General features: G+C 41.8%; 1 protein-coding gene across 1 annotated transcript in view; it reads left to right on the top strand.

The window, feature by feature from the left end:
- The first annotated feature begins 16,447 nt into the window (after positions 1-16,447).
- DDX10 (DEAD-box helicase 10) overlaps positions 16,448-27,854 on the top strand; it is a 193,680-nt gene continuing 182,273 nt past the window's right edge. The window contains 5 exon segments of the mRNA XM_013188158.3: positions 16,448-16,710; positions 24,485-24,545; positions 24,751-24,881; positions 26,584-26,742; positions 27,177-27,297. Coding sequence (XP_013043612.3) covers positions 16,513-16,710; positions 24,485-24,545; positions 24,751-24,881; positions 26,584-26,742; positions 27,177-27,297 — 670 coding nt within the window. The 5' untranslated portion in view covers positions 16,448-16,512.

The raw sequence follows: 27,854 nt of genomic DNA, 5'->3' as shown, positions 1-27,854 counted from the left end.
TTGAGATGAGTTGCTGCTCAGGAAATAGGAAATGGCACTGGTGGGATTGACTACCTTAATCTGGTAGAATTGACTACCTAAGTGTTTCAGCCCTTTGAAAAGGATTACCTGGGTGACACACTGTTACTCAGCACTGGCAGAAGATGCCTGTACCAGCAGGACAGCTAATTAATCTGGAGGGAGTCAGGAGCTGCCTAGCACCCTTAGCTTCTGTCTCATGTAGGAGTGAGCTCTAATGATGGCAGTTACTTTTTGTATGATCTTAAAAAAAAAAAAGCACATTGTTAGCAGCTGGACACGCTGCCCTGGGGATGAGTAAGGGAAGAATAATAAGGAAAAAGCAGTCATATATTTCTAAGAAGGAGCTACTCAGAGCAGCAAGGCTTTTCCCTCTCTCCTTAATGTCCTTGGCACTGTGAGGCCCAGCCAGGAGATGCTCCAAGAGGAGCCAACAATAATTATGTGCCTTTGCAATTAATCCTTGTCATAGATGATCATTATTAAGGTCAGAGTAGCAAAAATACTTTTTCCTTCAAACACCTCCTCATTCAAGATCAGGAGCAAAACCAGCTCTTCCTTCATGCCCTGATCGTGATGCTTGTACCCATTTTCAGTCAGCCCTGGTAGCAAAGAACAGATCTGTATTAATTCAAGACAATGAAAATGCTCTGTCAGCCAGGCCCAAGGCAGTTCGAGTGCTGTGGTGGGCTGACCCCAGGCAGCAGCTAAATGCTCACTCCCCCCTCAAGAAGGATGGGGGAGACTCAGAAGGGCAAGAGTTGGAAACTCACGGGTTGAGATAAGGACAGTTTAAGAGGTAAAGCAAAGCTGCATGTGCAAGCAAAGCAAAATAAATTCACTACTTCCTGTCAGCAGGCAGATGTCCAGCTGCTTTCAGAGAAGCAGGGCCTCAGCACGTGTAATGGTTACTTGGAAATACAAATGACAAAACCACAAAACTCGCCCCTCCCTCCTTTATCTTAGCTTTTATTGCTGGACTTGTCATATGATATGGGATATCCCTTTGGTTAGGCTGTACACAGCTGCTCTGGCTCTGTGTACCCTCACCCTCCTTGCTGGGGGGCAGAGCAGCTCTAGGTGGCCCTGCTTGAGCAGGGGTTGGACCAGATAACCTCCAGGCATCCCTTCAAACCTCATCCATCCTGCGATGCTGTGATTCTGTGAACTCCATCCCAGCCAGACAAGTGCTGATTGCATTCTGCTGCTGCTGAAGCAAAAGTCATCCCAGGAGAAGGGGAACAGCGGTGCTGGAAGAGCTACCTGGAGAGGAGCCTATTGTCTCTGGGGAGGTGTCTGAGGGTGCTATATCACCACATCAACCTACAGATCAATTAAAAATGCGTAACGCTAAATGTCTGATTGATGCCTATCTGGGAGACAAGCATTGTTACAGCCAGCGTTCTCTCCGTTTCTCAGGCGGAATAAATTACCGTTCTCTCTATGCACATGCCTTGTCTGCATTCCCAGTGCAAGCCGCCGAGCACCACAGAGACCCCAGGCAGTGGAACCAGCCCTGGCTGCATGCGTGGAGGAAGGTGGCCAGGAAGCACAAGGCCAAGGATGCAGGGAGGAGCCCAGCCCGGGGCACGGCTTCCCAGGTGGGGCAGAGGCAGAGGAGCTGGGGCCAGCGCCAGGGCCAGGAGTGGCTCCGCTGCAGGGGTGTAGCGAGGGGTGCGGCCCCAGGCACCGCTCCAGAGGTGAGGTAGGCACGAAGACACGAGGTCCAGGGTGGGGTGAGAGCAGCCTGTGTGCTGGCAAAGTGCCCTGCTCCTGGCTTTGTGCCCAGCAAGTGATAAAAAGGAAAACAGGAAAGGACCTGCCAAATGACCTTCTTACCTGGGAAACCCAATTTTTGCTCCAGCGTGGGCTGTATACCGTGCTGGTGCACTAGATGCAAGGGGAGAGGGGTAAACAAGACGGGCTCTGAGGAAGGCAAATGTTCAATGGACAGATTGAGTGAAAAATTAGGAAACGTTTGGCTGAGGTGAGAGCCTGGAGAGAAAGAAAAAATGCCAGACTGAAACCTGCAGCATCCAGACCTGACAATTTCCAGCATCAGTGACTAGGAGGAAGCAAGGAGGAACTGGTGAAAAAGATGGTGAGACAGCTGTGGAGAGTCTAGTGGATCACTTGCACAGAGAGGCAATGCCTGTTGTGGCAAAGTCTGCTAGTGCACAGTTGACCCAGCAACATATTTGGAATAACTTGCAGCTGGCAGAATGCTTCTGACTAGGTCACTGGCTTGTGTCATCAAGGTAAAGTATCGCTGACCTAGTTGTAGGAGGCACCAACTCAACCTTAGTGGATGGTCAAACCAGAGTGACTCTGAGAATGGGGAAGAAGAAGGATGCTGATTTGGCTGCATGAGTATCAGACTGTGTGAGCATGTCTGAAGGCAACTGGGAGGTTAGAAAGAGCATTGGAAAGCACTAGTAGCGTGGCTTGAAGGGGGACCCAAAGGAAGAAGTATTTCTTAGTCACTGGCTTACAGCCTGCTTCAAAACTTCTATTAGATTTTAGTTCACATTATTTAATGACATATAATTCTCTTATCGCTGTAATAGAATTATATAGTTCTCATATACCAGAAAATAGCAAACATCATTTTTGTGTTCATTCCTCTGTTCCACTTCAGGAATAAAACAAACAGTAAAATTTGCCACCTGTAATTCTATATGGACCAGAAATTCTCAGACCTATCTGGAAATAGAGCTTGGCTTCTGGACATGGACATTACCTTCCTGCTGGTGCATTGTCACTCTTCTTAGGAAACAGGACTTTGGACAGATGATGAGCAAACCAGGATATGCAGTGAGATAATGGGTATTTTTTCTTCCAGTGAAAATGATCTCACCCAAATAGTCCTGCATACTGCCTAGCTGCTTGGCTTAAGGGTAAACACAGTTTATATGTACTGAGGTATTTGCAAACTGGCTAAGTAACATTGTTAAATGGGGATCCACTTAACCATACACCTAATCCAAACAATTTGTTGGTAACTTCATGAAATAAGATCTTGCTTCAGTGCAAAGTGACTATAAATTGGAGGCATTGTTAATGAAAATGCTAGCATATTATGTTCATTAGGTGATAATGTAAGCAATTGTTCAAAGTACAAGGCAGTGGAGCCATTGAAGATTTTTCTTATCTTCTGTCTATTTTTCAGTACCCAAAATATTACTGTTATTTTCCACCTACTCCTCCTAAACCATCTTCCTGATAAAAAGATAAATCCAGTATTTCAGGTGCAGCTACATATGTCTTTGCTGTAGTGTTACATTTCTAGATGATCTGAATCTCTTTGGTGAGTGATCCTAGAGTCAAACTGATGTGTTTTTTTTTCCTTCCGTTTTTTTTTTTCATCCAGTATTGCCTGGTTTTGACTCTCTGTGGGAAGATTTCATTTCTCTGACACTGTTACATGTAGAAGCCTTTGCAGAAGATTAATGAAATCAGTTCATCTCACTAAATGTGGTATCAATGAAGGTATCCATTTAAACACTTGGGAATGATGTCACTTCAACAGCTGTAGAGCTGTAGATATGTAGATATAACAATTTACATATCCTAGCATGTAGCTATGCAACACACATTATAAATAGCCTGATCAACAAGGCAATAAAATACAATTGTAACTCACAAATTTTACTGTAACTTTATGGATCTGATTGGAAGCTCTTGGAAGACCTAAATGAAAAATAAGTAAATAAATAAGTACATATGGAGTTTAAAAAATACTTAAAAACAAATCAACATATGCCACTGCTTTCGAAGGATCTGTTTCCTAGGAAAACAAAAGTTGGTTTTGTTCATTTTGGAACTCAGGAGAAGAGGGGAACCTTTGTCACAAGTTCTCATCTGCTCAGATATCTCCAAATCAGGTCTTGAGTGAGAAGAAAGGTCTCTGAAGGCATGCACCTATGTATGGTATAAATTGACAAGCACAACTTCTGTGTCTGCACTCTGCACTGAAAAACTACATCTCGAATTCCACATGAGAAACTAATTTAGTGCTGCTATCTTGATAATTTTTGGTAGCAGCATTTTATCTTTACTCCATCCAGTAAAAAGTTAATTGAATACCAGAATGTCAACTGAGACCATTCAGATACTTCGAAAGTAACACACTGTGAAAGCTTCTTGCACATGTAAGCTGCTAAGCACAATGGAAACAGTGATAAATTTACAGCGGGGGCCCTTAAAAATCCGCAGATCATCGGAAGCTTTGGAAGAGTTTTCATACTGTGAGTGCAGCCTCTTCCTGGCAGCTGCTAGAAGCACAGAAGCGTTGCTGTGAATCCCTGCTCCTCCATGCTCCCCTGCAGCATGGTATCAAGCTGTTGAAGAATCAATGAAATACATCAAATTTAGCATCCTACCATTGTGTTGGCAAGTAGTTTTTGAGACCAGGGAGTGCATGGAACCGTTTGCCTGAACTTCTCAGATAAATGCCTTGCATAATAGAGATACGATTTGATAATTCATAATATGGCTAGCTTGTAATTCCTTTTAAAGATACAATCAACTATGTCTATCACAGCATTTATATAATCTTTTCTGTCTTTCTTGAAAGAGCATGTTTTTTCAACAGTTTATTTTTCATTACATTTTTTTAACTTTGAATTAACTTTGTCCTTCATGAATTACAGTGTATCTCCAAAGCCTTTATTTCGCGAAGCACAACTTTCCAGTCCATACTGGCCAAGAACTGGCACAGAATCAATTCACTGTCACAAGGATTTCGGGGAGGCTAAAAATGCAGTTATCCATTCCAAGCTATAGCAGTTGTCTTGCCTGCCTCACAATGTTGAGGACCTCGTGAACAGCTTTTAAAAAATCCATGTGACACCAATCTGTCCTCCCGGTTGCATTTGTTGCCCATTGAGCCCCTCCCTGGAGCCGCAGTAATTGGATTTGTTGCGGAAATGCATCCCCAAACAGGAAGTTTTGTTGTTAACATTACTGCAAGGAATGGGGTGGAGTGATTTGAACGAAGATGCAAAATAGCTGCTATCACGAGTAAGGATCAAACAGGTGGTGATGCATAGGTGGCTTTGGTTGTTGCTGCTTTGAAAGGTGACAGAAGGGAAAGCAAAACAAAACACACACAGAGAAATGGTTGTAACTTAAAGCTATTGGTCTGGATTCCCCAGTTCATCATGTTCACTGGTGCTATACTATATAAAACAATTCCACAGTAGAGAAAATAAATATTTTTATTCTCTTCTATGACTATTTGAATATAAGTAGCAACTCAAATGCCTTTTCCTTTTTCCTAAAATTAAACTAAAAGGTCTTGCTGTGTACTCTGGATTTTCTCCTTTGTTCTTTAGTTCCTCTTCAAGCACTTACTTTCAGTGAAGACGTATCTTTTCTTTTGGTCTTTGTATCTTTGTATAATTTGCCATATTATGTTGCTATGTATTATGCCAATTTTTATGCCGCTATAAACACAGTAAAGACAGATTTACAATGATATGCAGTAACAATAATAAATGTGAGGAAGAACAGAAGTTTTTTGTCACCCTGAATTTGAATTCACATTTATTTTTCTCTGATCCTGTGGATACTATCCTGAGCACAGAGGCAATGCTTGATGATGCGACACTTCCTTGCCATGGTGTGCTTCTGTAAACTCTCTGCATAGTTACCTGTGCTTCTTACAGATTCTTACAGATTCTTTCTTCATTTTTCGTTTACCATGTCTGAAGTACCACAAACAGAGTGAAACCTAGGCCTTGTGGACAGCTACAGCACAACCCCAGTGAGGACTGAATTTCAAGTCCTAGCAATATCTGAATTGCCAGTTGTGTTCTGGGTCCTCTTCTAAGGGAAGTTAAGTTACTTTATTTGCCCTTTCAGTGCAGTTTAGGTATTACTATTTCCCGATGTCAGACAGCTACCGAGGAACAGGGTGGTATGGAGAATCCAAACTGAAGGATAGTGATCACTGTGAATGCATGCATGCAGTTTTCTCCTGTGCTGGATGAGGAAAGCCATAGCGTGTCTGCCTTCTCCTTGCACTTAACTGAATACATAGCAGTATAAATTCTTCAGAGACTGTTTACAATCTGGGGTTGAAAGCTGAGTATCATTGCTGTTAAAGCCCTGCACGTAATCATCCAGCTAGACAACATTCACATACACAACAGAATGGTATACAGCAATAGCACTGGGGTTTTCTGTTGCTTTTACTTTTAGTTTGTACCTTACAGGATAATTGCTAGCTTAAATATAGATAGTGAATGCCTAAGTAGGAACCTTATAATAGAAACAGTCTCTCCATAACTCTGAAATTTTATGGGTGGTGACAATCAACTAGGAGCTCATCATTGGTATTTACAAAGTTGGGACTTTTTTTTTCTCTATGTACATAATTTCACCTTTATTTACACTGAATTTTAATTGCTGTATTGTTACCTGGTCAATTATTCTACAGCCTTCACAGGAAATCCTTTATGACACTAGATAACGTGACATCGGGAGCAGCAAGGCTGTGCTGTAAGGGAAGGTGAGCGACCACAAGGCAGGCAGGAGCAGCGTCCTCACTGGCAAGGCACAGTCCCCAGCACCTGAGCAGGGCGAGCAGGTCCCAGGGTGGTAACCCAGCTCAGCCTCCTGCCAGTGACTGCTGGGCGGACACGTCTGTGGTGGCACAAGGTCAAGCCAGGGAGTCAACTCAGCACATCAGGGTCCAGGTCCAGGTCAGCGAGGTGCCAGGCCAGGCACGGGCATACTTTCAACATAACTCAGACAAGGACCAGGCAGGAAGTAAGGCACTTCACTAGCAGGCTTTGCCTCCTTACCCCTTTTTTGGATCACTTCTTCATATGCTGAAAGTCACAGCCTAGAAAAGACGCTACAGATTGCCATTGGTAATCTCTCTTTACTCTTCAAAATATTTACTTACACCAGAGGCACTTGTAAGTATAGCTAAAATATTGTTCAGGCGTATTTGACCCCTGTTTTACAGCTAAGAGTATTGTATTGCTATTCTATTTGTGAGCAGAACAGGAGACTACCAAGTAATATCAGCACTGATGATTGCAGACAGTTGTGTGGGGCATGGTTATCCACGTCCCCTCCACAAGCAATGAATCTGAGGTTTGTGATAGGAAGTTCATGCTGCCAAACACTGCTAAGAGGCACAGCCGGCTAGCTTAGACTGGCTGCTTCCGAATTTGGTAGGGACCAATGCTCTGCAGAGCTGTGTAGAGGTTTTTTTTTTTTTTTAGTTTAGTTTAGTTTAGTTTAGTTTTGTTTGTTTTAAGAGTTGTTACACCTGCACAACTTAAATCTGAAATAGAGATCCTAACTTGATTAAAGAGTACTGAACATTTTGTGAGCTGGATCCAAAGAAATAGCCACCAAATTCAATAAAAAGATTTGTCCAGGTTTTAACTTTGCCCATGAACCAACCTCATTTACTGAAACAACTGCTTTCTTGAATATTCATGTTGATGCTAAAATGATTTACAGGATTGCTAAATGAAGTTAAACTGGAGCACTAATCTGCTGAGAGGCTCAGTGAAGCTTTTAAGGTCCATGCCTCATTCCTGGAGGTGTTCAAAGCCAGGCAGGATGGGGCTTTGGGCAACGTGATCTAGTGGAAGGTGTCCCTGCCAGTGGCAGGGGGGTTGGACTAGATGATCTTTAAGGTCCATTTCAATCCAAACCATTCTATGATTCTATGATCCTGTGTTTTCACATGCCTCTGACTTTGTCTCCTTACATTTGGTGAACATTAAATTCTTTGGGGAGGGGTGACAGACCATCAGTTCCAGCTTACAGGCACTTAAATGTCATGTCTGGATGTCACGCTGCCATTATAGTCAGTGGAGATCTAGTCAATACAGCTAATGGACTCTACAGTGGGATACAGATGACTAAATGAGATGTCTCTTTCAAAATTAGCCATTAGCTCTACAGTTTCCAGCGGGCTTACACATAAGCATCTATTGCCCTAGGGTAGATAGGCATCTGCATGAGGCTGCCAGATGTGACACAGGGCAGACGGGAGATCTGTGCCCTGCGGGAAAAGCCACTGGGGCTCAGGCAGGATGCCTATCTCAGATGGTAACAGACATACACGTGTTATCCCCTCTGTTTAGATGCCTAAATTTACATGCATACAGCATGGAGCTGAATGCCACCCCTGGGATCAGATTGTCAAAAAATGTTAAATTATTGTGTTGGTTTGTCTATCAAAAGTAACCAGAGTCTCCCATTAAAAATATATATATATATATATATAAAATCTTTTCTTAACAATGCTTCTGTTTTCATTTTTTCCTCTTTTCTTAAAGACAGCAATAGTACAGAAATTTTATAGTTGTTAGCTTCAGAAATCCAACTATTCATGCACATGGCTCTCTACACCAACCATCACAGAACTGGTCTAATACTTCAGAAGGGAACAGTAGACAAATCTGCACAGCTTCATCACCATGCTGCTCCCCTTAAAGAAAAAGTTGTGCCCTTTCTGTGTGTTAACGAGTGTGTAAATAAGGACATCAAGCACAGCAGCCACAGATTTTGGGCTGATGAGGAATAGCATCACCCCTCTGAAGCTTGGGGTGGCAGTATTTTATGCCTGCTGAGAGTGAGCCTTGCTGCTGTTCCCCTTCCATTTTTGAGAACGCAGCTATCACTCTGGTTTTTGGAGGTCACAATTGGTTATTCACGGCTGAATCAACACATGGCATAGGGACAGTATAGTTTTCACCTGAGTCTTAAAGACCTTGTACTGGTGCAACTGCAATAATAAAGCATGAGGATACATATATATATATATTTAATGTGATTTTGCAGTTACCTATGGGATGAACTTGGTTTGACAACTTAACAGTTCACACGGTTCATATTGGCCCAGGCTAGGTTCCCACCAGAAGACAAGTACAGGGATTGTTAGTAGGAATGGTGGAGGTGTAGGGAGAGGCATCGGTCTGGCCTCACCTCTATCAGCGTAAACAGGTACTACTGAGGTAGTTTAGCTTCAGCTTCCTTTTGCCTTACCACGTTGTCTTTCTGTGATTGACTCCCAGCCTACGTCTCCTCTCTAAAACTAGTCTAATGACCCATTACTATCAAATATAGCTCTAATGAGCATAAACATTTAAACCAAATTTAATTGCTACAGCCAGAAATATGCAGATAGATAGGACTGGTTGGGCGGATTACACTTCACAGCCACACAAAGAGGTGTTTTTAAGTCATTATAAACAGGAGAGAAATATGCACTTCAGAGTTGAGCAATACGCCTAGTGAATAAACTACAGAATCAAAATAATAAATTATGACTCTTTCTCTAAACGTAAGAATAATCAAGCATACACACACAAGGATAATAAGGCATAAGTGCCTGCTGCATTAGTGCAGCGCCATTTTTTTGCATATCTGACAAGAGCTATATATATTTTACCATGTTAATGGGCTGGGAAAAACAATGCATTAACTGTCTCCTTGAATGACTCTGAAATACAAATAGCCCAAGAACTGCGCTAATTGCAAGTCCTTTTTTTTTTTTTTTCCATAAAATTCTTTACTAATTAGAGGACGGCATATGTTTCATTTTTATATTAAGCCCCAGTAGCAACATAGTGTGTACCGTTCTGTTTCGGAAATGGTGTTCTTCCAAAATGTGTGATTGTCTGAAAGGTTAAGTAATCGTTCCTAATTCGATTTGTCAACTCTACCTCTGAGTCAGGAAATCAGCTCAGTTTGCGAAAGAACTGTCAAAGATGTTCAAAATTCAGCAGGTATTTACAGAGTTCCCTGGACTGGAATGGCAGCCCATGTCATTGGACTGCATACAGACCCTGACCAGCATGTAAAGGCAGGCCTGATTCTTTCGTGGTTCTTTTACGCACGTATCTATCATGATCACAATTTATTAGTCATTTTTATTTCTACAGTTCTGTTACGGCCCCTAGTGGCTTAGATATACATAAACATGATGTCAGTCTTTGTGCCAAAAGCTCTGAGAAGTGCCAAGTGCTACGGGGCAAACTGCAGGAAGCGGTGAAGCGATAGGGCTTGCAGAGACACTGGGTGTGCGTGACATTTCTGTGAGGGAAAACGTGTTGCGGCAACCTGCGTCACATGCTGCCTGCAAGATTCATCATGCTTATAATTTTCAATAAAAAGTCCTTTGTTAGCTTTAAGGGAAAATATTTTGATTTTGTATTTGTAGGCTTTAACCTCCATTCTGTGTCTTTTTTAAAAAGACATCTACATATGGTAACATTTTGAAGCAGCAGATGGTTTTATTAGAAGACTGAAAGTGTGGTATAGTAGGTATAGTGTAAGTATAAGTGTATAAGTATAAGTGTAAGTCATTCTTTTTTTTTTTTCTTTTTTTTTCCTTTTTTTTCCATTTTATAAATGGTCACATTGTTGTCTGACAGTCTGAGAAAAGCTTTTTCCTTGACTATATAAATGTTCTCTTTGTCCAGGGCTTCCATCACAACTTTCCTAACATTCAGGTAGGCTTTCACTGGATAAATGTTCATTGGATGGCCCTGCAGACTAAATCATGAATAATAGAATCACCAAGAGCAGACCCCTAGAAAACAAAGAGTCCTTTATCTTTCCCAGAAGAAATGTGTGTATGATATCCTTTCAAATAGTTTTTCCTAAAACACTCTCTAATATCATCCAACACCGCCATCAACACTTCCTTTTGGCATTTCTGCAGACTTCACAAGCCTGTTTTACTTCTGTTTTTGAAGAAACATGGCTAATTCCTCCCCAGCACCATTTTTCACATACATGGCATATTTTTGAAACATTGTGGCACAAAGTTTTATGTTGTTGTGCTACCTTAAACCTGTCCTTTGGAGGGTGGCTTTCGTTTAAACAATTAGTAAATTGGTTGCTGTCACTCTGATCAATGTAATTGGTTGGTGTTGAGTCAAAATCCTGGTAATCAAGAGAACAACAACATGTAAGTTCCCTCTCCTCCTCCCCTTTTCCCAGTTTATTTCACCCAGGTTTTAAGAGGTGTATAACCAGTATCTCCTAAAAGAACCCCAATTTGGTAACCTGTCGAAGGACATTTTAAAGAACCTAAGGCCATTTCTGCAGTAGTGGCTCATAAATTGTCCATAGCCAAGGAGAATGAGTGAAGGACTCACTGAAGACAGCCATATTCTTCCCATGAAGACATCATTTGTCCTCTGGTAAGCTCAGGCTCAAACAAGAAGCAGCTATTTTTCAATATTATTTTATATATGATAGCTGTTTGGTTTTTTTCAAAATACAAAGCTATTTACCAATAGGATAGGAAAAGACTTAATTCTAAAATTTTCTGTGGTAGAAACATTTTAATTCAGGTACCTGTGAGAAATCTTCTAAAATTAACTCTGTATTGCTATGTACATCTGTGTTGCCCAAGATGCAGTCAGTAGTTTGTTCTGTGTTTTTTAAGCTGGATCATGCAATGATGTTTAGAATAATGACTTAACTACTTTTTTTTTTTTTTCCCAGACCAGAATACGTTTTGGTGTGTCCACATAAAACTAAATTCCTGCCATTGTGTATAGTTGGTAAAAGATTTTTCATTTTATCACTTCCACAGGAAGAGGCCATAATATCATATGCAAGATTGTATTTATTTTGTTGTTGGGAAACAGTAGCTCATTACTAAGAGGAAAGGACAGACACTCAATTACACCACACAATAACCTTGGCCATAACTGACACCATTTACCATTTACCCAGTCACAATTTACCCATTTACTCAGACCAGGAATTACTTTTAAATGTTTCTAATGTGTTTTTGAAAATCCAGTTTAAAAGCTGTGTTTTTAAAAATCCAGGTGACAGACCTTTTATTAGAGGGATACCCCATATAGGAAAAGTCAATTCTGTGGATTTCCTTTATTTTTTTTTTGTTCCTATTCTCTGTCTTTTTTGCTGTTGTTGTTCTCCATTACAGACACTTACTGTGCCTCCCTCCTGGAGTTGTTTAACCTGGGTCTGCATAAGAGTGCTGTAGTCTCTGTTTCGCACTGACAGCATTGATTTTTTTCAGTTTGCAGTGCTCAGAGTAATACTTCTGCCAGAGGCTGAGCTGAAGTGGGGTCCTAGCCTACGGGAGGGGTCACGGAGGCCCCAGGGGAGACTGTCCAGACATCAAGACATCAAGATCTGATAATGCCCTCAGGGCCCTGACACCCACCTCTTCTCTGAACAGTTCTGGTGACCGTACCTACTAATGCCTGTTTAAAGTGATTTTTCTTTTTCTTTTTTTCAAGTAGGAGTACCACTTTTCTATCTCATAATGCACAGTCTTTAGCCAGATAAATTTTTGTAATAAATTCTTATAGGAACATTACTTTATTAAAACCAACATTCATAAATCTGTCTACCATTTTCTTTTTTTTTTTTTCCAAAACATTCTGAAGTTACAACTTAGTACTGAAAATATTACACTGCAGGTACATCTTTTCATTATGGGAGTTGTCAGGCTTCCATCTCATTCAAAGACACTGGAGCACAATCTTCAGATGCAAACTCTTACATGCTTTATTTCAAACCTCCTGAAGCACATCAAGTAAGCTTCAGAAGAAAAGGAGTAGAGTGTCCATAGTATCTCATATAAGGAAATTGTCCTAGTACTTGGCTGTTTCATTGAGAAAGTCTTTAGTAGTATTTTGTGGACATAATGTGCTTCTGGGAGCAATTCCTCTGCTTTCCTAATTACTTCTTCAGATAAGTCATAAAGATTATTTGGAAAATTTGAAAGAAAACAGGTTAGTACAAAACAATAAAAGATTTAATGGAAATCCCAAGCTTTAACTTAAACATACACAATTTTACATTGTTTTTAAAATGAAATCAAGCCCTAGTTATATTAAATTCCTGATGAGATTTGCAAAGGGAATGTTAAACTGGGACACATGGAACGTGAATGAAAGTGCTATGTAGTAGCATGAGGCACCAGAAGAAACGGCACAGCAGTAGTACAGGGAGTGATGCATGCACAGCAAGCCAAGAGACTACAAACAACCATGCACTGCAAGAAAGAATATAGGTGAGAATAATGGAATTGACAGAACTTGGGTGTAAGGCCATCTGTACAAAGGCCATGCCATGGAGAAGGCCCCGCAATACAGATCTGGAGCAACAGTAGTATGACACAACTCAATTTGCCCCTGAGGTTTTGTGTAGAGAGCATATAAGGATGCCAAAGGTCATGCACCATTGTCACCATTCAAGATGGACCTGGAAGAAGTGATGAGGGCTTGACTGTCAGGGCACAGTGAAGGTGACTGCTCCCTTAGAGCTGGGAGCAAAGCATGATAATGTGGCCAGCAAGGCAAGAACCGGTGTTTATTCCACTGTCCTCAATTGAAGGAGCAGGACAAGCCCATGGGTGGCAACCAAGGTCAACCAAGAATCCATCTCAGCAGACAAGTCTGTGGTGATGGGGCAGGTCCAAAGTCAAGCTGAGAAATCAATTGCTGGGTTAGGGCCATGATTATGGTCTGGTGGCAAAAACCAGGGTCAGGCATAGCCCTTTGATGACCATGCAGGTCCATAGTGCCCAAGTAGGTCCAAGGTCAAGCCAGGAAGTTGGTCTCAAAGTCCCCATCAATGGACTCTGTGGCTAAGAACGGGCACGGCCGTGGCTGAGCTGGAGACCAGCACTCCTATGACATAACTCAGGCAGGGATTGAAGCCCCAGGGTGGAGCCAAAACAGGGCTCCTGGACCTGAGGGCTGGGTGTGTGGGGAGGCCCCAGGTGAAGCTGACCAGGGCCATTAAAGCCTATGAGTGCCCTCAGGGCTCTGACCTTGAGACACAGTGGCCCTTATCACCACAGATAACCTTGGCTAGACACATATGTATTTCTGCTTTAGAGCATAAAAGAATGAATATAAAAGAGGTAGTATGAAAGAGACAGTGAAATGTGTGTGCAGATGTTAGTGTAACCAGTGTTTATCATTTTTTTAATAAAAAAAATGCCTTTTACAATATGATCTTGCATGGAGCCTTCCTACATTTATTGCTATATCCATACTCCCTTCCTTCACTCCCCCAAATTGCACATAAACAACAATGCTTGAGTCACTTATTTGTCTGCTTTTACAGGTAATTTTTTCTTTGCTTTTTCTCTGTCTCTTTCCCCCTCTCTTACTCAGAAAGATCTCTGATTTTGCCACAGTTTCAGGGATAATATTATACAAAACAACTGCAGAAGTCTTGTACCTTATAAATACATCAAATTTCATAGGGTAACATTTTTTCCTGCATAGAAGGCAAACTTCTACAAACCATTCTCTGAGGGGCAAGCCCTTTGGTTCGGGAGGAGAGCAGAGAAATCAGACTAAACAGAAAGGTAACTCATGGGCCTTTTTGGACCCCAGAACTCCCACACAAGGGCTGGTGAGGCTCTCCAGAATTTTACCTTCTCTTGTGGGTTATGGAACAGGCGGCTTTTGGCTTCCTGTTCTTCCTTTTCTGACATCTGGACTCTTGGCTAAAGAACAAATAAAATAGTAAAAAGCACTGGGAGCATTCAGGCATAGTTAGAAGCGTTCTTCATAAAGCAGCATACAGCCTTGTTTCAGAAATACAATTGCTAGATACATTTTTCCGTATAACTTTTTTTCACTGAGGATTTATGTCTGTAGTGAATCAGACCACTCCTGCTATTCTGCTATTAGAGAAATGAGCCTGTAGGCAAAACATAGACCATGGTGAGCAAAGATAGCATGTTCAAACACAACACTTACGTGTACATTTACTTATAAATACGTTAAATTTTACTGCTGCAACAGTAGAAAAATTTATACAGGAGGGTTTTCGTTTGTTTGCTTTGCTATTATAGGCAGACAAATAGAAAAATTTAGAGTGACACTTAAGTTCTGCAACAGTCTGACTATGTTTGACTGGGACCTTGCTTTATACGTCAAGGTCCAGAGCTGTAATCATGGGAACGATGTGCCAGGCCCCAGCAGAATATCCTTAGGGGTGGAACAGCACCTCCTACGAACATTTGTTTCACCAAGTGCAAACATATTTGTTTTAAGAATAAAAACTTCAGTATCATTCCTTATTAATCTTAACAGCAAATAAACCCCTAGAGAAAACCATTGCATCCAAAGCTGTATCTGGGAGGAGAGATCCAATCAGGGCATTTTTAATGGAGATTTTTCCATCTGTTCCTGAAATTGGAAATGTAATGTATTTTAAAGGGAAAACAAACATTTTTATAATCACAGGTTTCCATGGTCTTGGGGAGGAGGGAGAACACCCTTAGTGATACACTCAACATATTTATGGCAAAAGTGGAGTTAATTAACAGACACTCCCTTTTCCCTCGGCTTTCTGGAATTCCAAACCCTCATCAGAGACCTAATTATTTTGGGAGTCTTTCACTGTTCCCCTAATTGAAGTGTTTACTTCCTTCTTATGACAGTGCGTTGTAATTTTCTCTTCCTGATGTGGCCTGATGACTCTGTAGCCTGTTTTTGTTTTTAATCCTGTGTGCTGATGTGGTGCTAAAACTTGACTCAGCACATTGGTTGTGACTGCAGAACAACCAGATATGATGCAGACCTTCCCTCTAGGAAGATGTTAAGAATCTGCGCACATAAAGATAATGTACATTTGCAGGTTGATTAAATCTAGTTAATTTTACTGGTCTGTGTGTTGTAAAGAGCCCCCCTCCACTGCACAGTGTAAAACTCATTTGCATTTTTTGTAGTTTTCCCAGTGATACTCTGCCAGCCACGTGCATGTTTCAAGGCTTTTAGCTATGGTCAGTGAGAGTAACTGCAACGATATTGTGAAGGGCCAAAACAGGAGCTTAAATCCACCGTCTTAAACACAAGGCCTACCATACGCCAGCCCCTCGACCAATTGCTTTTTGATTTTTCCGAATTTGACAGATTTTTCTCTGCAGTGAGTAAACCAATAACAGGCTTTATCACAGAATTCTTCCTGTTGTTCCCTGCGTAGCACGGTACTGCAGAGGATGTTTATGACAGTACTAAGCACATACTGCTTTCCTATTAAATTAAAAACAAAAACATTCTTTTCTGTTTAATAGTCTCCACTACAGTGCATTTATACTGCATGACACACCAAGCAGCAGTTTGCTTAAATTACACGAGGTGCATTTCACTGGTTACAATGCATGAAGTGCGCTTTTCCGGCTGTACTCCACGAAGGGCGCTTTTTATTTAACCCTTTGCAAGCCTTCCGCAGCAGCAGCTGCAGTACTACAAGCTTCTCACACCGACCGCACAGCTGGGACGGTGCCTTGGCCTAACTCCACGCCTGCGAGCCCTGGGCCCTGGTCTGGCCCGGAGCGACGGGGAAAGCCCAGCCGCACCGCACCGCGCCCCTGGCGGCCGAGCCTGGCCGCGTTAGGCGGGGCCTGGCCGGGCACACCCCCGGCGGCGCGGCCGCTGACGCGCTCCGACGGCGACGGTCTCCGAGCCGGCAGCTGTGCGCGGCCCACGCGGGACGGTGGGGAGCATGGGACGGGCTGCTGGTGGTGGTGGGGATGGCGGTGGGGGGCCGGCGGTGCTGGACCCGGTGCGCAGCTTCGAGCGGTGGAAGAAGAAGTACACCCGGCGCACGAAGCGGCTGCGGCAGCAGCGCAAGGAGAGGGAGCGGCCCGAGTGGCAGGTGGAGAGGGAGGGCATCAGCCGCCTGGTGCAGCAATACCCGCAGGTACGGCACGGGCTGCAGGGCCGGGGGGCTTTGTCCCGACGGAGGGAAGGGATGCGAGAGGAGAGGGGGCTCCTGCGAGGAGGAGGAGGATGTACAAGGGGAGGGAGCACCCCCGTGGCCAGGGAGAGGGAGCTTTGTGTGGCTGTTGGTGTTAGGGCAGCGTGTGACAGTGCTTTGTGCAGGCAGAAGGACTCCTCACCTCCATGAGGTGCCTCCATTCGTCCCTCCAGACGGAGGAAGAGGGGGTGTTAATGCAGTGCTGTGGGGTGGTCAGGGGTAGTGAGTGGTCCAGGGCACAGTGAGGAGGAGGAGGAGACCGAAGCAGATGGTGGGGATGGTTGTGAAGAGTGGCACGTGGCCCTTCTGACCAGGCAGCATGGATGCATGGCTCTTGGAGATGGGACACATCTGTCTCCATAGAAGGTGCTGCACAGGCAAACATCACTTTTTCACGTTAGTTATCATCAGGTCAGGAAACATATAACTGAATATTTGTGCCAAGGCTGGTGGTGTTGGTATTGTCACCCTGATTCCCTTATGCTCCTCTGGGAGATGGCCATCTTTTAAGCCATGTAGCGGAAAATACTGTAATTATGGATAACGACTCAGGGCAGCAATACATGCCAAGCACACGTCCTGCCAACATTTGCTGAATTTGCAGCTGCCATCGGCGAGGAGTGTGGCAGTTGTGCTTGGCTATGCAGCACTCAGCATTGCTGTTAGTAGAGACATGTTGGTGGATATTATTTGACTGAGCAGAAGATAATGAGGGTAGGTATGGTAGGAACATGTTTGTCACCACGCAGAGGTCGAGGTGGCTCCTTAGTTAAGATCCAGTTTCACATTGTCATTGGTTTTACTGTTTTGAAAGCAAACGGTATGTTTCAAAAATGGTCAAACTGCTGTTCTGAATCACAGATTATTTTTTAGGGAAAAAATGAGCTTATTGCTTGTGCTCTGTGTTGTTTTCATGGTAAAAAGTAAAGATGGTACCTATATAAATGATCAATACATCTTGTGGATAAATTTTGAGTCTTGACTTGTTTCAGCACTATTTTTATACTCACTGTAGAAGATTTAGGTGCTGAATAGTACTTGCACTGCTAGAAGCTTGTATTATTTCTGAGGGGGATGACCACTGTCAGGTATGTGCTCTTTGCTGAGGAACGAAAAACCTCCTGCATTCAGTCATGGTACCGCGGCACCTTGGCTTAGGCAGCTGGCTCTGCATGGTCTCCGGAAGGTGTGTGTGTGTTCAAGGGGGAAACTGGGTTCAAGCAGCTCAACACAGGCCAGGTACAGTTTGCAGACTCTGCCCAGGCCCCTGAGTGGTGGCCTTGCTGTTTATATACTTAGCTGCGGTATTTCTATGATTGCTTTTTTAATTTCTGTATATTCAAACAGGAGTTGATATGTGTAGTGTGAAGTTAACTTTGCGTATCTTCAGGCCCTAATTGTTTCTACATAAGACAATAGTTTGCTTTTACTTGGTAATGTCATACACAAATTAGGCTTCTGCATTACTTTTAGGGTACTATGGCAATATTTAGCTATTCTTTCTTCTCAACCTCTTGTTTTGGAGGTGCATCACTGGTCATGTAATACTCCAAGCAGCCAACTGCCATCAGTCTCATAAAGTAGCTTAGTTCAGTTGATAGTTTTTCCCCCTTTCCTCTTTTTTTCTCTAATGTAATAGATTGATATATGCAGAAGCCTAAGTAGTACGGTGCTCTTGTGTGCTGAAATTATATGCATACAGTGTGGGAGTCTTAAGAGGCAAGAACAGGATGACCAGAATCCTCAATTGGAGGAGATGCTGCCTTTTGGAGTGGATTACAGCCTCTTCATCATTGAGACGGAATGGCAAAGTGTGACCTCCATTCATCTGTCATTTGCTTGTAGTTAAGCTTAATTATTTGAGAAAGATGGTAATGAAAAAATGTAATTGTTTAGAAGGAGGTAGCAAGCAATGCTTGAATTAAAAGATTTCTCTTGAGCCTCAGAGATGAAGTGGCTGAAGTCTTTCGATAACTGATCTGCTCTGGGAAGCTGACATCTCTTTTTCTTGATGCTGCCTTTGCCTCTTTGTTTCTCCACGTACATACAATGTCTGTTCCCCACATACAGTTTGCTACATTTAAGTTGTATGCATGTGTTAAATCCCCTTGTGTCCCTGTCTATTACATTACTTCTTAGGGGGGAAAAAATGCTTTGCTATGTCATACCACTGTACTTTACAGGAATGCGTCCATGGCAGGTAGCAGGGTATGGCTGTGCTGCTCACAGACATACGTAGGCAGAAGAAAGGTTTGAAAGGAACACACACAAACAGTCAGTCAATGAAACTGTGTTCTTCTAACAGTTTCCACCCCTCAATTCCATAGTGAGGTCAGTGTTCCTTTCTCACTCACATAAATTTTATTATTTTTTATTTTTTTTATTTTTTTTTTACAGTAGGCTGTTCAGCTACTCCTAAACTTAAATATTTTTGTATAATATTTAAATGCTGTCACTTCCCCCTGAAACACATTTTATACATTTGGTACTTGTGTTTAATTTCTAGTCATTTTACATAGATTTCTTTATAATGGCCTTGTAGACACGTCTGTCAATTAATTCCACAAATATTTGAGTTAATTTGCCATACACATGGTTATGTGAGCACATATGGATGCCAGGCTCTGTGACCGGTGTGCGTATCTGCCTGTGCATCTACTTCTGGGACATGGGTAGTCATTCTCTGTCACTCTCTGGAGCTGGGAGGAGCAGAGGCAAGGAGTGGGTGGTGGGAGGTTGTCTTGGGGTGTGTTTGTAGAGGTTGCTGTCCTCAACTCCTCTGGGTCTATGCTGTTCTCTAGCTCCAGGAGTCTCCTCTTGGTGAACATATGGTGGGTGACTGCTTTGCTTCCTATCTTCAGACCTTCATGTCTCCTTTTCTGGTCCCTGACAAGGTTTTTCAATTGGTCTTCTTCATCTCTTCCTTATTTCCCTGAATCTGGTTACAGCAAGAGTGGGGATTGAAGAAGGGCAATGTGCTTGGATCTTCAGGGGTCTCCAGTGAGTTCTGCAGGAGACAGATCCCTGCTTAGGGACTGCAGAATTAGAAGGCTCTTCAGGAAGCCCCTCTTTCTTCAGAGAGCACTGGCTGAGGTTCCTCGCACATCAGCTATGGGTGGTTAGGTCTTACCATGCTTTAAGATGCTCTTGGATGGGGCATGGAATAGGGGCAGCAGTGCTGCTGGACACAAGAATATTCACCTTGCCCTAGAGTATGTTGTCTGTAGCTCTTGGTTTGAGAACCACTTTGATGGATATTACAAGACAAAATTAAACAAAACTAAAGAGATAACCAAGATACTTTGTTACTGGATTTTTTTTTTCTGTCATCTGTTGTCACCTGATGGAAAACGTCTGGCAGCATAGACAGAAAATGTGAAAATTTCAAATCTTGGGACCATTATCTGTATTATGTGTTTGTAGGCGATCTGTTGTTGGTTGAACCAGTGAACTTGTTGCCTAACTGTATAAAGCTGTTGATGAATGTTATCTTCTCCGTTCAGTTGTGCCAATGAAAAGCCTTAACAGCCTAGTCAAGGTGCTGGGAAGATGCTTGGGTGAACTCTTTCTAGTCTGCTTTATGTCACATTAGTCAGGTTAGATCAGGCTACCATCCGAGGTATTTGAAATGAGCTGGAGCTTCTCACCTGGGACAGATTAGAGGGAGCTCATGTGGACAGATTTCCAGCAGATTAAAGGAGGTAATAACTTCTGATAGGGAAATAAATGAAGTAGCTGAAGCTGGTGTTGTTTTCTACCAGCGCATGTAGTTATGGAAATGAAGCTCTATCAGCAGATATACCTCTTTGGCATCGATCCCTTTTACTCCTGCCATCCTGACTTTATTTGAAAATAAGCCAGTATCTTTGGAGTTTTAGGGTACTTCAACTGATGATTCTTTGTAGGGCAGAGAAGTAACATGGGAAGCTTTGGTGATGTGGCCTTTCCTTACATTCTTGTGCTCGCTCGTTTAGTATTTTTCTCACTTTTTCTCCTTCTTGGAAGTCTTGAAAGAGCTTGACTTATACATGCTATGACTTTTAAATTGACTTTTCGAAGTTTAAGGTAGAAAAGCAAAATAGTATTAGTCTCTGCTGTGATTAATACACCTGTTCTTTTTAACTCTACATGACACAGTAATAAGTTGTCCACTGAAATACTTCAAGCAGTTCTAATTATTTAAACAGTTTCACGTTGTTGTGGTAGTCTGTTCTGTGTCAAAACCTATTAAATTTATCCCTTTATTTGCACGTAGTGGACTGCTTTAATTCTTCTTAGTGAAATAGTAAAATAATGTTAGTAAAACAGTCTTTCCTCCTATAGGCGTACTGCTTTCCAATGTGAACAGTCTCTTGGTTGAAATTAAAGTGAACCTCTGTACGTCAGGGAGTTGTTATCCTTTAGCATGCAAAGTAACAAGACTGGGAATTAGCACAATATGCAATACTGCATGCCATGCAATATCTGCACAATTATCAACTGAATTTGGGAAATATTGATTCGAAATCCAATTTGTGACAGTCAGACTTTTTAAAATAGTGATTTCAGACAGGAGTTCTTTCCCTGTCCCAGAAATGTACTAGCTTAAAGTCTGTGCTTCTCGGAGCACAAGTTAAATAATTCACCTTGAAGATTTCTGAGTAATGTTTGGTAAAGGTTTAATTGCTCTGCTAGGACGCAGTGAAAGTTTGAAATCTGTCTTGCAAGAGCTTTGTCTTGGAACATGTCAAAAAGGGGTTTTAATAAAGGTGTTACTCCCTTTTATCTCAAGACCAAGTTCGTACATTAAATTACTTCCTTGTTGCTACTGAAGAGTTCTCAGCTGAAGAGAGCAGTGTTGTGATCTGGATGCTTTAAACAGGCATAGATCCTCAGAGAAAGTACAGTTCACAGTTTTCTGTAGTAGGCAGGGCTGGCAGAAAGTTTGGTATTTCAAGCCTGATTTGACAGCTCAGAAACTCTTCATTTGAGGCTTTCTTGAGAAGTGCTATCACAAGTCGTCTTAAATGTCTGAGGACCATGTTGGTTGGCTCCTTTGTTGGGAGGTTTCTGCTCCGCAGCCCGTTAGAGGTACCGGTGCCCATTAGGAATGCACGAGCTGAGGGAGCTCCGAGGTTGCCATCTGGAAATCTCACTCTGTGGCTGCTAGTCAGTATGCATTCACAGCTGTCATCTACCTTTTTGTTAGTCTGCTCAGGCTTTATAGATACATTAGCCTCTTTTATTTTGTACTTTCGGTTGTTCTTTTCTCTTCTCTCTCTGACTTCTGTGCTGTCTTACTGCTATTGATTGTTAACTTTGCTAGGAGAAGCTGTTGGCATCTTTTGATGATACGGTATTGACTAGAGAAGACTTGAAAGTACTACATTTTTCTTAAGATCTCTACTTGACATCTCAACGTTTTTGTAAATTGTTCAGCCAACTTGTGGAATCAAACGCATACTCTTGGTGTGTGTGTGTATAAAGTTAACACCTCACAATGCGCTCGAGAGGTGGATGTATACAGAGAAGTAAATTAGTAGGTGTCAGGACACTGAGCTACTTCTTTAGTATGTTTTGTACCCTGCAGGACAGCCAAAGAAAATCAAGTACACCAAGTATTAGAGGTTGCTGAACCTGGTGAGCTTCAGGACCCAGGGGTTTCCTCCTGTCCCGGTCAGGCAGGTGTAAGGCTGCTGCAGGGCTGGGTCCTGAGGTGCAGCCTGCAGTGAGGGTGAGTATATTCCTGGGGCTGAGTGTGTGCACACGTGGTCAGCCACAGATGAACACAGAGGGCAGTGCTTCTGCCAGCACCCTTGTAAGAGACACATGAATACACTCTGTACCTGCACACACCTGAACAACACGGAGGGCAGGTAATGTTCCACTCCTGCTGGTCAGGATTAACATTTATTTGTGAAATATATGCGCACACATAGAAAATAGGCAGTATCTGGCATCAGCTGCTCAGTCTGTCCAAGAGCTGACCTTAGCCCCTGGTTTTCCCTGGTGCTGGCACCTGGACCCTCAGGCCTCTGAAGTTTGTGGTCCTGCTCCAGTTGTGGCACTCGACTCTCTTGCTGCTGCTGGCTGCTCTGGCTTGACGTCTGCTGGTGGTCTCAGGTGTGGGCTCAGAACAGAGCATGTACCCATACAGGGAATGGTTAGAAGGAAAGTAAGAGTAATTATTGGTAAATAATAATTATTACATAGCGATATGTAGTAAGACCCTAGGAGAGGCTGTGGTAATCAGGTGCAGGGCTCAGTCAGACGAGCATACTGACCAGCCCCGTTTATCTCCAGTTCCCTCTATTTCCTCACACTTGTTCTTCCCCAGTCCACCTTGATCCCTCCCTTTCTTTGTCTTTGATCCTTCTCCTAAACATCCTGTAATGCCATTGACATTCCTACAGTGGACTCGAAAACACGTCATAAGAGGTTGTACAAAGTCCCCATTTTTACCAAAATCTAATGCGAGTGCTGTAGAGTCAAAATGGAAAAATGTGGAGTGGGGATGTGTCTGTTACCTAGAGCAGGACGTTGCGCCTCTCCTTGTTGACCTTCATGGATTCCTGTCAGCCCAATTCTCCAGCCTGCCCAGGTCCCTCCGGATGGCAGCACGCCCCTCTGGTGTGCCAGGCATTCCTCCCAGCTTTGTCTCATCTGCAAACCTGCTGAGGGCGTGCTCTGTCCCCTCGGCCAGATCATCAATGAAGATTTTAAACAGGACTGGACCTGGTATTGCCTCCTGAGGTACTCTACTAGGTAATGGCCTCCAAGTAGGCTTTGCGCTTGGCCGTTCAGCCAGTTTTCAGTCCGCTGCACTGACTGTTCATCCAGCTCATATTGCAGCTCCTCTGTGAGAAGACAGTATTGAAAGTCTTCCTGAAGTTTGGGTAGGCAATATCCACTGCCCTCATCTACCAGGCCAATCATTTCACACATAAGGTTATCATGACTTCCTGTTTCTCAATCCATCTTTGGAGCACGGGATACGCAGCAGCAGTATAGAGATGAAAAACTTTGTAAACCCATCATTATAGCATCATTCACAACAGATTTAAGCCTTTTTTAATAAGAAAACTTCTCCGTTTGGCCTAGAGTTGTGTGTTTTTTCCACCTAAATTAAATTAATTTGTCATTTGTATATACAGTTAGAAAGTTGAGCTTTAAAGAACTTAAATAAGGATCGTACTAAAATAAAATTAATATAATAGTGTCAACATTTTTATGAACAGTGTGAAAAAATGTTCTTAAAATCACTAAGGGTTTTTTGTGATGCAAGTGTACAAGCTGGTTGAGCTAAAGGGAGAAACATAATAGTAAATATGAATCCCTTTTGCTTTAGGTTTGTCTTGCTTGCAGTTTAGACAGAGATGACTTCTGAATAAGAGTTATATGGGGGGGACAGGAGGGCAGTGGTGGGTGCTGTCTTGGTGCCATCAGCTGTGAGTGGTACTGTACTGTTGGCCAGGCACAGACCAGGCTGGAGACATTTACCTGGGATGTCTGATCTCATACAGCAGCTGGAAGAGACTTCATCTTCTCTTTTGCAGAGATATGGGAGCTCCTGGAGTTCCTTTTTATGGCATGTGACTGTCATTACTCCATTTGCTGTAGCCTGCAAAAACAAATTGCTCCTCTGGATTTTTCCTAGGAAAATTAACAGCGACTTAAAGGTTATTTAATTTCTTTATTACGTTTGATTTTAGCACTGATTAAACTTAATTTGTTTCAGATAAATGCAAATGAAATTGAAAGATTTTCAGATTTTCCGTTGTCAAAGAAAACTCTAAAAGGTGAGTATAAATAAAGTTTAATTTGGAAAGTAATTACATTAGAAATGAATGTATTATTTATTTGCATATAAATAATCTTTTGTCTTAAACTAAGTTTTACGTGAGTGTTGCTATGTGCAGTGTTTTCTAAATGGAAAAATACAGCTCTGGGCAAAGAAAAATAAATATATATATATTTTTTCCCTTTCCACACCCCGAATACTAGGACTGCAGGAAGCTCAGTACCGCATGGTAACTGAGATACAGAGGCAAACCATAGGTTTGGCTTTACAAGGTAAAGACGTACTTGGAGCTGCAAAGACTGGATCAGGCAAAACCTTGGCTTTTATTGTCCCGGTAAGTAATTTACATCATTTGCCCTTAAGCCTGGGAAGTTACCTGGGAAGTAGGGGATGTTAAGCAGTTTAGGTTAATAGATCCTTGGAGAAAGGGTGTAATTCAAGTGGTCTAGTTGTTCCTAGAAAGCCAAGACAATCTCATTTAAGTAAGCTGCTTGAAGTTCTGGAAGAAGTATATTATTGTCCCTTGGAGTATTCTGGTGCTTAGAAATCTCATTTTGATCCTTACATCAGTAGGCCCTCTGTGATTTAGGAAGTGCTTTGTTTTTCTCTCAGGAATGTGTTTTTTTCCTGTGCAAATCTAGTTGTCTGATTCTTTTAAAATTTGCAAGCTAAATCTATGGAATAGAAACCATAGAAATTTCAGCATTCTTCTTTGTTAGATGTGTGATTTTAAAATTAAAAGAATGAAATAATGTGAACATTTGGACCTTTTATAGCAAATCAAAGCCTAGAGGTAATAGGCTTCCTTTTCTTGGTTGTCTATTTTGAACACCTTAGAAATCGCTTCCAGGTTCAAGCAGGAAAACAGGATGAAAACTCCCGTTGTGAATAATACGTTTGACTATTTTCCTCTAAACATTATGCTCAACATTAGATTGCTTTAGATTGAAAATATAATTGAGAATCTTGTTTGTTTAAAGTGCACATATAAATGGATACAAAACCCATCATGTTATGATTGGATAAAGGGAAAAAGAAATGTGGTTTTGATTATGAGGTTGTTTTTTTTTTTTTGGTTTAAACATTACTTGTGTTTTTGCAAACATAAATTACTTTGGAGCCTGTTCTGTCAGTAACTGTGGTAACACTCATATGTGTTTTGAATACCCACTCTAGTTGAGAAGACTTATGCTTTATGCTGATTATTTTTAGTAAAGAATAGGAAAAAATGTAGGTGGTAGGTGTCTTCAAAAGATAGTCTTGTGGATTTGAGAAACAAAACAGAAGTGAGATTGCAGAATTAGTTGACCTAGGAGCAGAAGTGTTTGTTTTTTTTTTTTGTTTTTTTTTTTTTTTACAAACCTTATTTTAAAAACGTTTTAGGGAAAACAAGTGATAAGGGAGGAGCTGGGCAGATGAAGAGTGAAATATTAAGGGCTGTTTAGTACCTTCATAAATTTTTTTCCAAAAACGTCTCAATTATTTATACCCATGAGGTCTTTGTATTAATATTAGCTAAGGCTGTATTTCTGCAGTATAAATTCATGAGAGGAGGAGTAATCCTGGACTGAGATTTATGATAACGTTAGGTGGAATGCTCCTATATAGCATGTGTGTATGGTACTCCTGCGGGTCTAAAATCAAAGCCGCGCTAATTGACTTTTTTCTAGTTGGTCAATCTGTTTCTGGTTCCCTTAAAACCGGGGAAATTTCTTGTCTGTTTGTACGTCTGATTTCCATTTTTGTATAAATTACTAAGGCTTAATTTCCAGAATCAAACAGAGGAAGATTAATTGTCCAGTAAAATGTTTATGGTTTACTACCCATTACTGCTTGTTGTAGATCGGTACTGGGGAACTTTGCTTCAACAAGTATCAGTAACATCAGCTAGAATTCATATGTAATCAAACCGTATGAAATGTGTACTCGTGTTTCGACATTATTTGAATTAGTATTACGTCATCTTTTCTATGACACTTTTTATGTATTTTCCTTTGAAGATTTATGTAATGAGAATATGGTGACTCTTTTTTCAGGCTTTGGAACTTCTATATCGCCTTCAGTGGACATCAGCGGATGGATTGGGAGTTTTGATAATATCGCCTACCCGGGAACTGGCATTTCAAACTTTTAAGGTTCTGCGTAAAGTGGGAAAGAATCACGACTTCTCAGCTGGCCTAATCATTGGAGGAAAGGTGTGTCCTCTGCTGGAGCCTGCCGTATGGGAGCATGGATGAGTGCTGTAATAAGTGCTAGTTTAGGAAGGAAATCCTGAAAAGAGAAAGTCAGAGAAGATACTAGTTAATGGGAACCTGTCAGCAACCCACTCGTTAGCCTGTCTGTGTACTCTGTGTCTTTTAAAGCTTTTGCATATTTACCATCTTTCCAGGTGATGTGACTGGATGGAACTTCCTACCAGCCCTTCCTGTCCTGTTAAACTAGATTGCTCTGATATATATATTTGCTTAAGCCACAAGTGTGAGCATGTTGATAAGATGTGGTATATGTGTAGAAAGAGGACAGGCTTGATTCTTTCAAAAAGATATCAATAGGTTAAGGAGGGCTGAGATCTCTAGCACTGGGCTTCTGGTGTGAACAGCTAGAGCTCAGCTGGTTTAACCTATTTCAGGATCTGAAAGAAGAGTCTGAGAGAATCCACCACATAAATATGCTGATTTGTACTCCAGGACGGCTTCTACAGCACATGGATGAAACTTCGTATTTCTACGCATCTGATCTGCAAATGTTGAGTAAGTTTTTAAGTACTCGAAAGTACTTAGAAATATTTTTAGTAGATCATAACTGTGGAGCACTTCCTTTGTTAAAAAGTTTGACTATCCTAGTATGTAGATGAAAGGGCGTTTAAGTTTGCATATGTACAAATTAAAATAGAAAACAACAAAACCCCTTTCTTGTGTCTACTTTCTCTCAAAACAATTACTGAGTGTGCCTTCTTTAAGATGATAAAGACAAGTAGGCAAGTTAAGTAAGGAAATAAAACCCGCATGTGGTATGCCATATTATCCTTTAGGTATGTGTTAGCTAAAAGCTGGCCTTTTCTGCCTATAGCTCTCTTGTTTTTCCTGATATGATAATTAATTGTATGGAATATTCATTACAGTGTATGTATTTCATGCCCGTTGTAGAAGACATTTCTTTTTGAATTTTAAGCCAGATTACTTCTCCCTTCATTGCTTCTTTTTATCCTCACAACCTGAATACAAATCTCAGTTTAATGGAAGGGTTTGCCTTCCTCTAAGAACTGTGCATAATTTTTAGCATAGCTTGAGGAACTTAGAAGCAATTA

This window comes from Anser cygnoides, chromosome 1 (genome assembly GCF_040182565.1).
Source record: "Anser cygnoides isolate HZ-2024a breed goose chromosome 1, Taihu_goose_T2T_genome, whole genome shotgun sequence".
NCBI lineage: Eukaryota > Metazoa > Chordata > Aves > Anseriformes > Anatidae > Anser > Anser cygnoides.
Note: the sequence above shows the minus strand (reverse complement) of the source record. Positions and strands in the feature narration are given on the sequence as shown.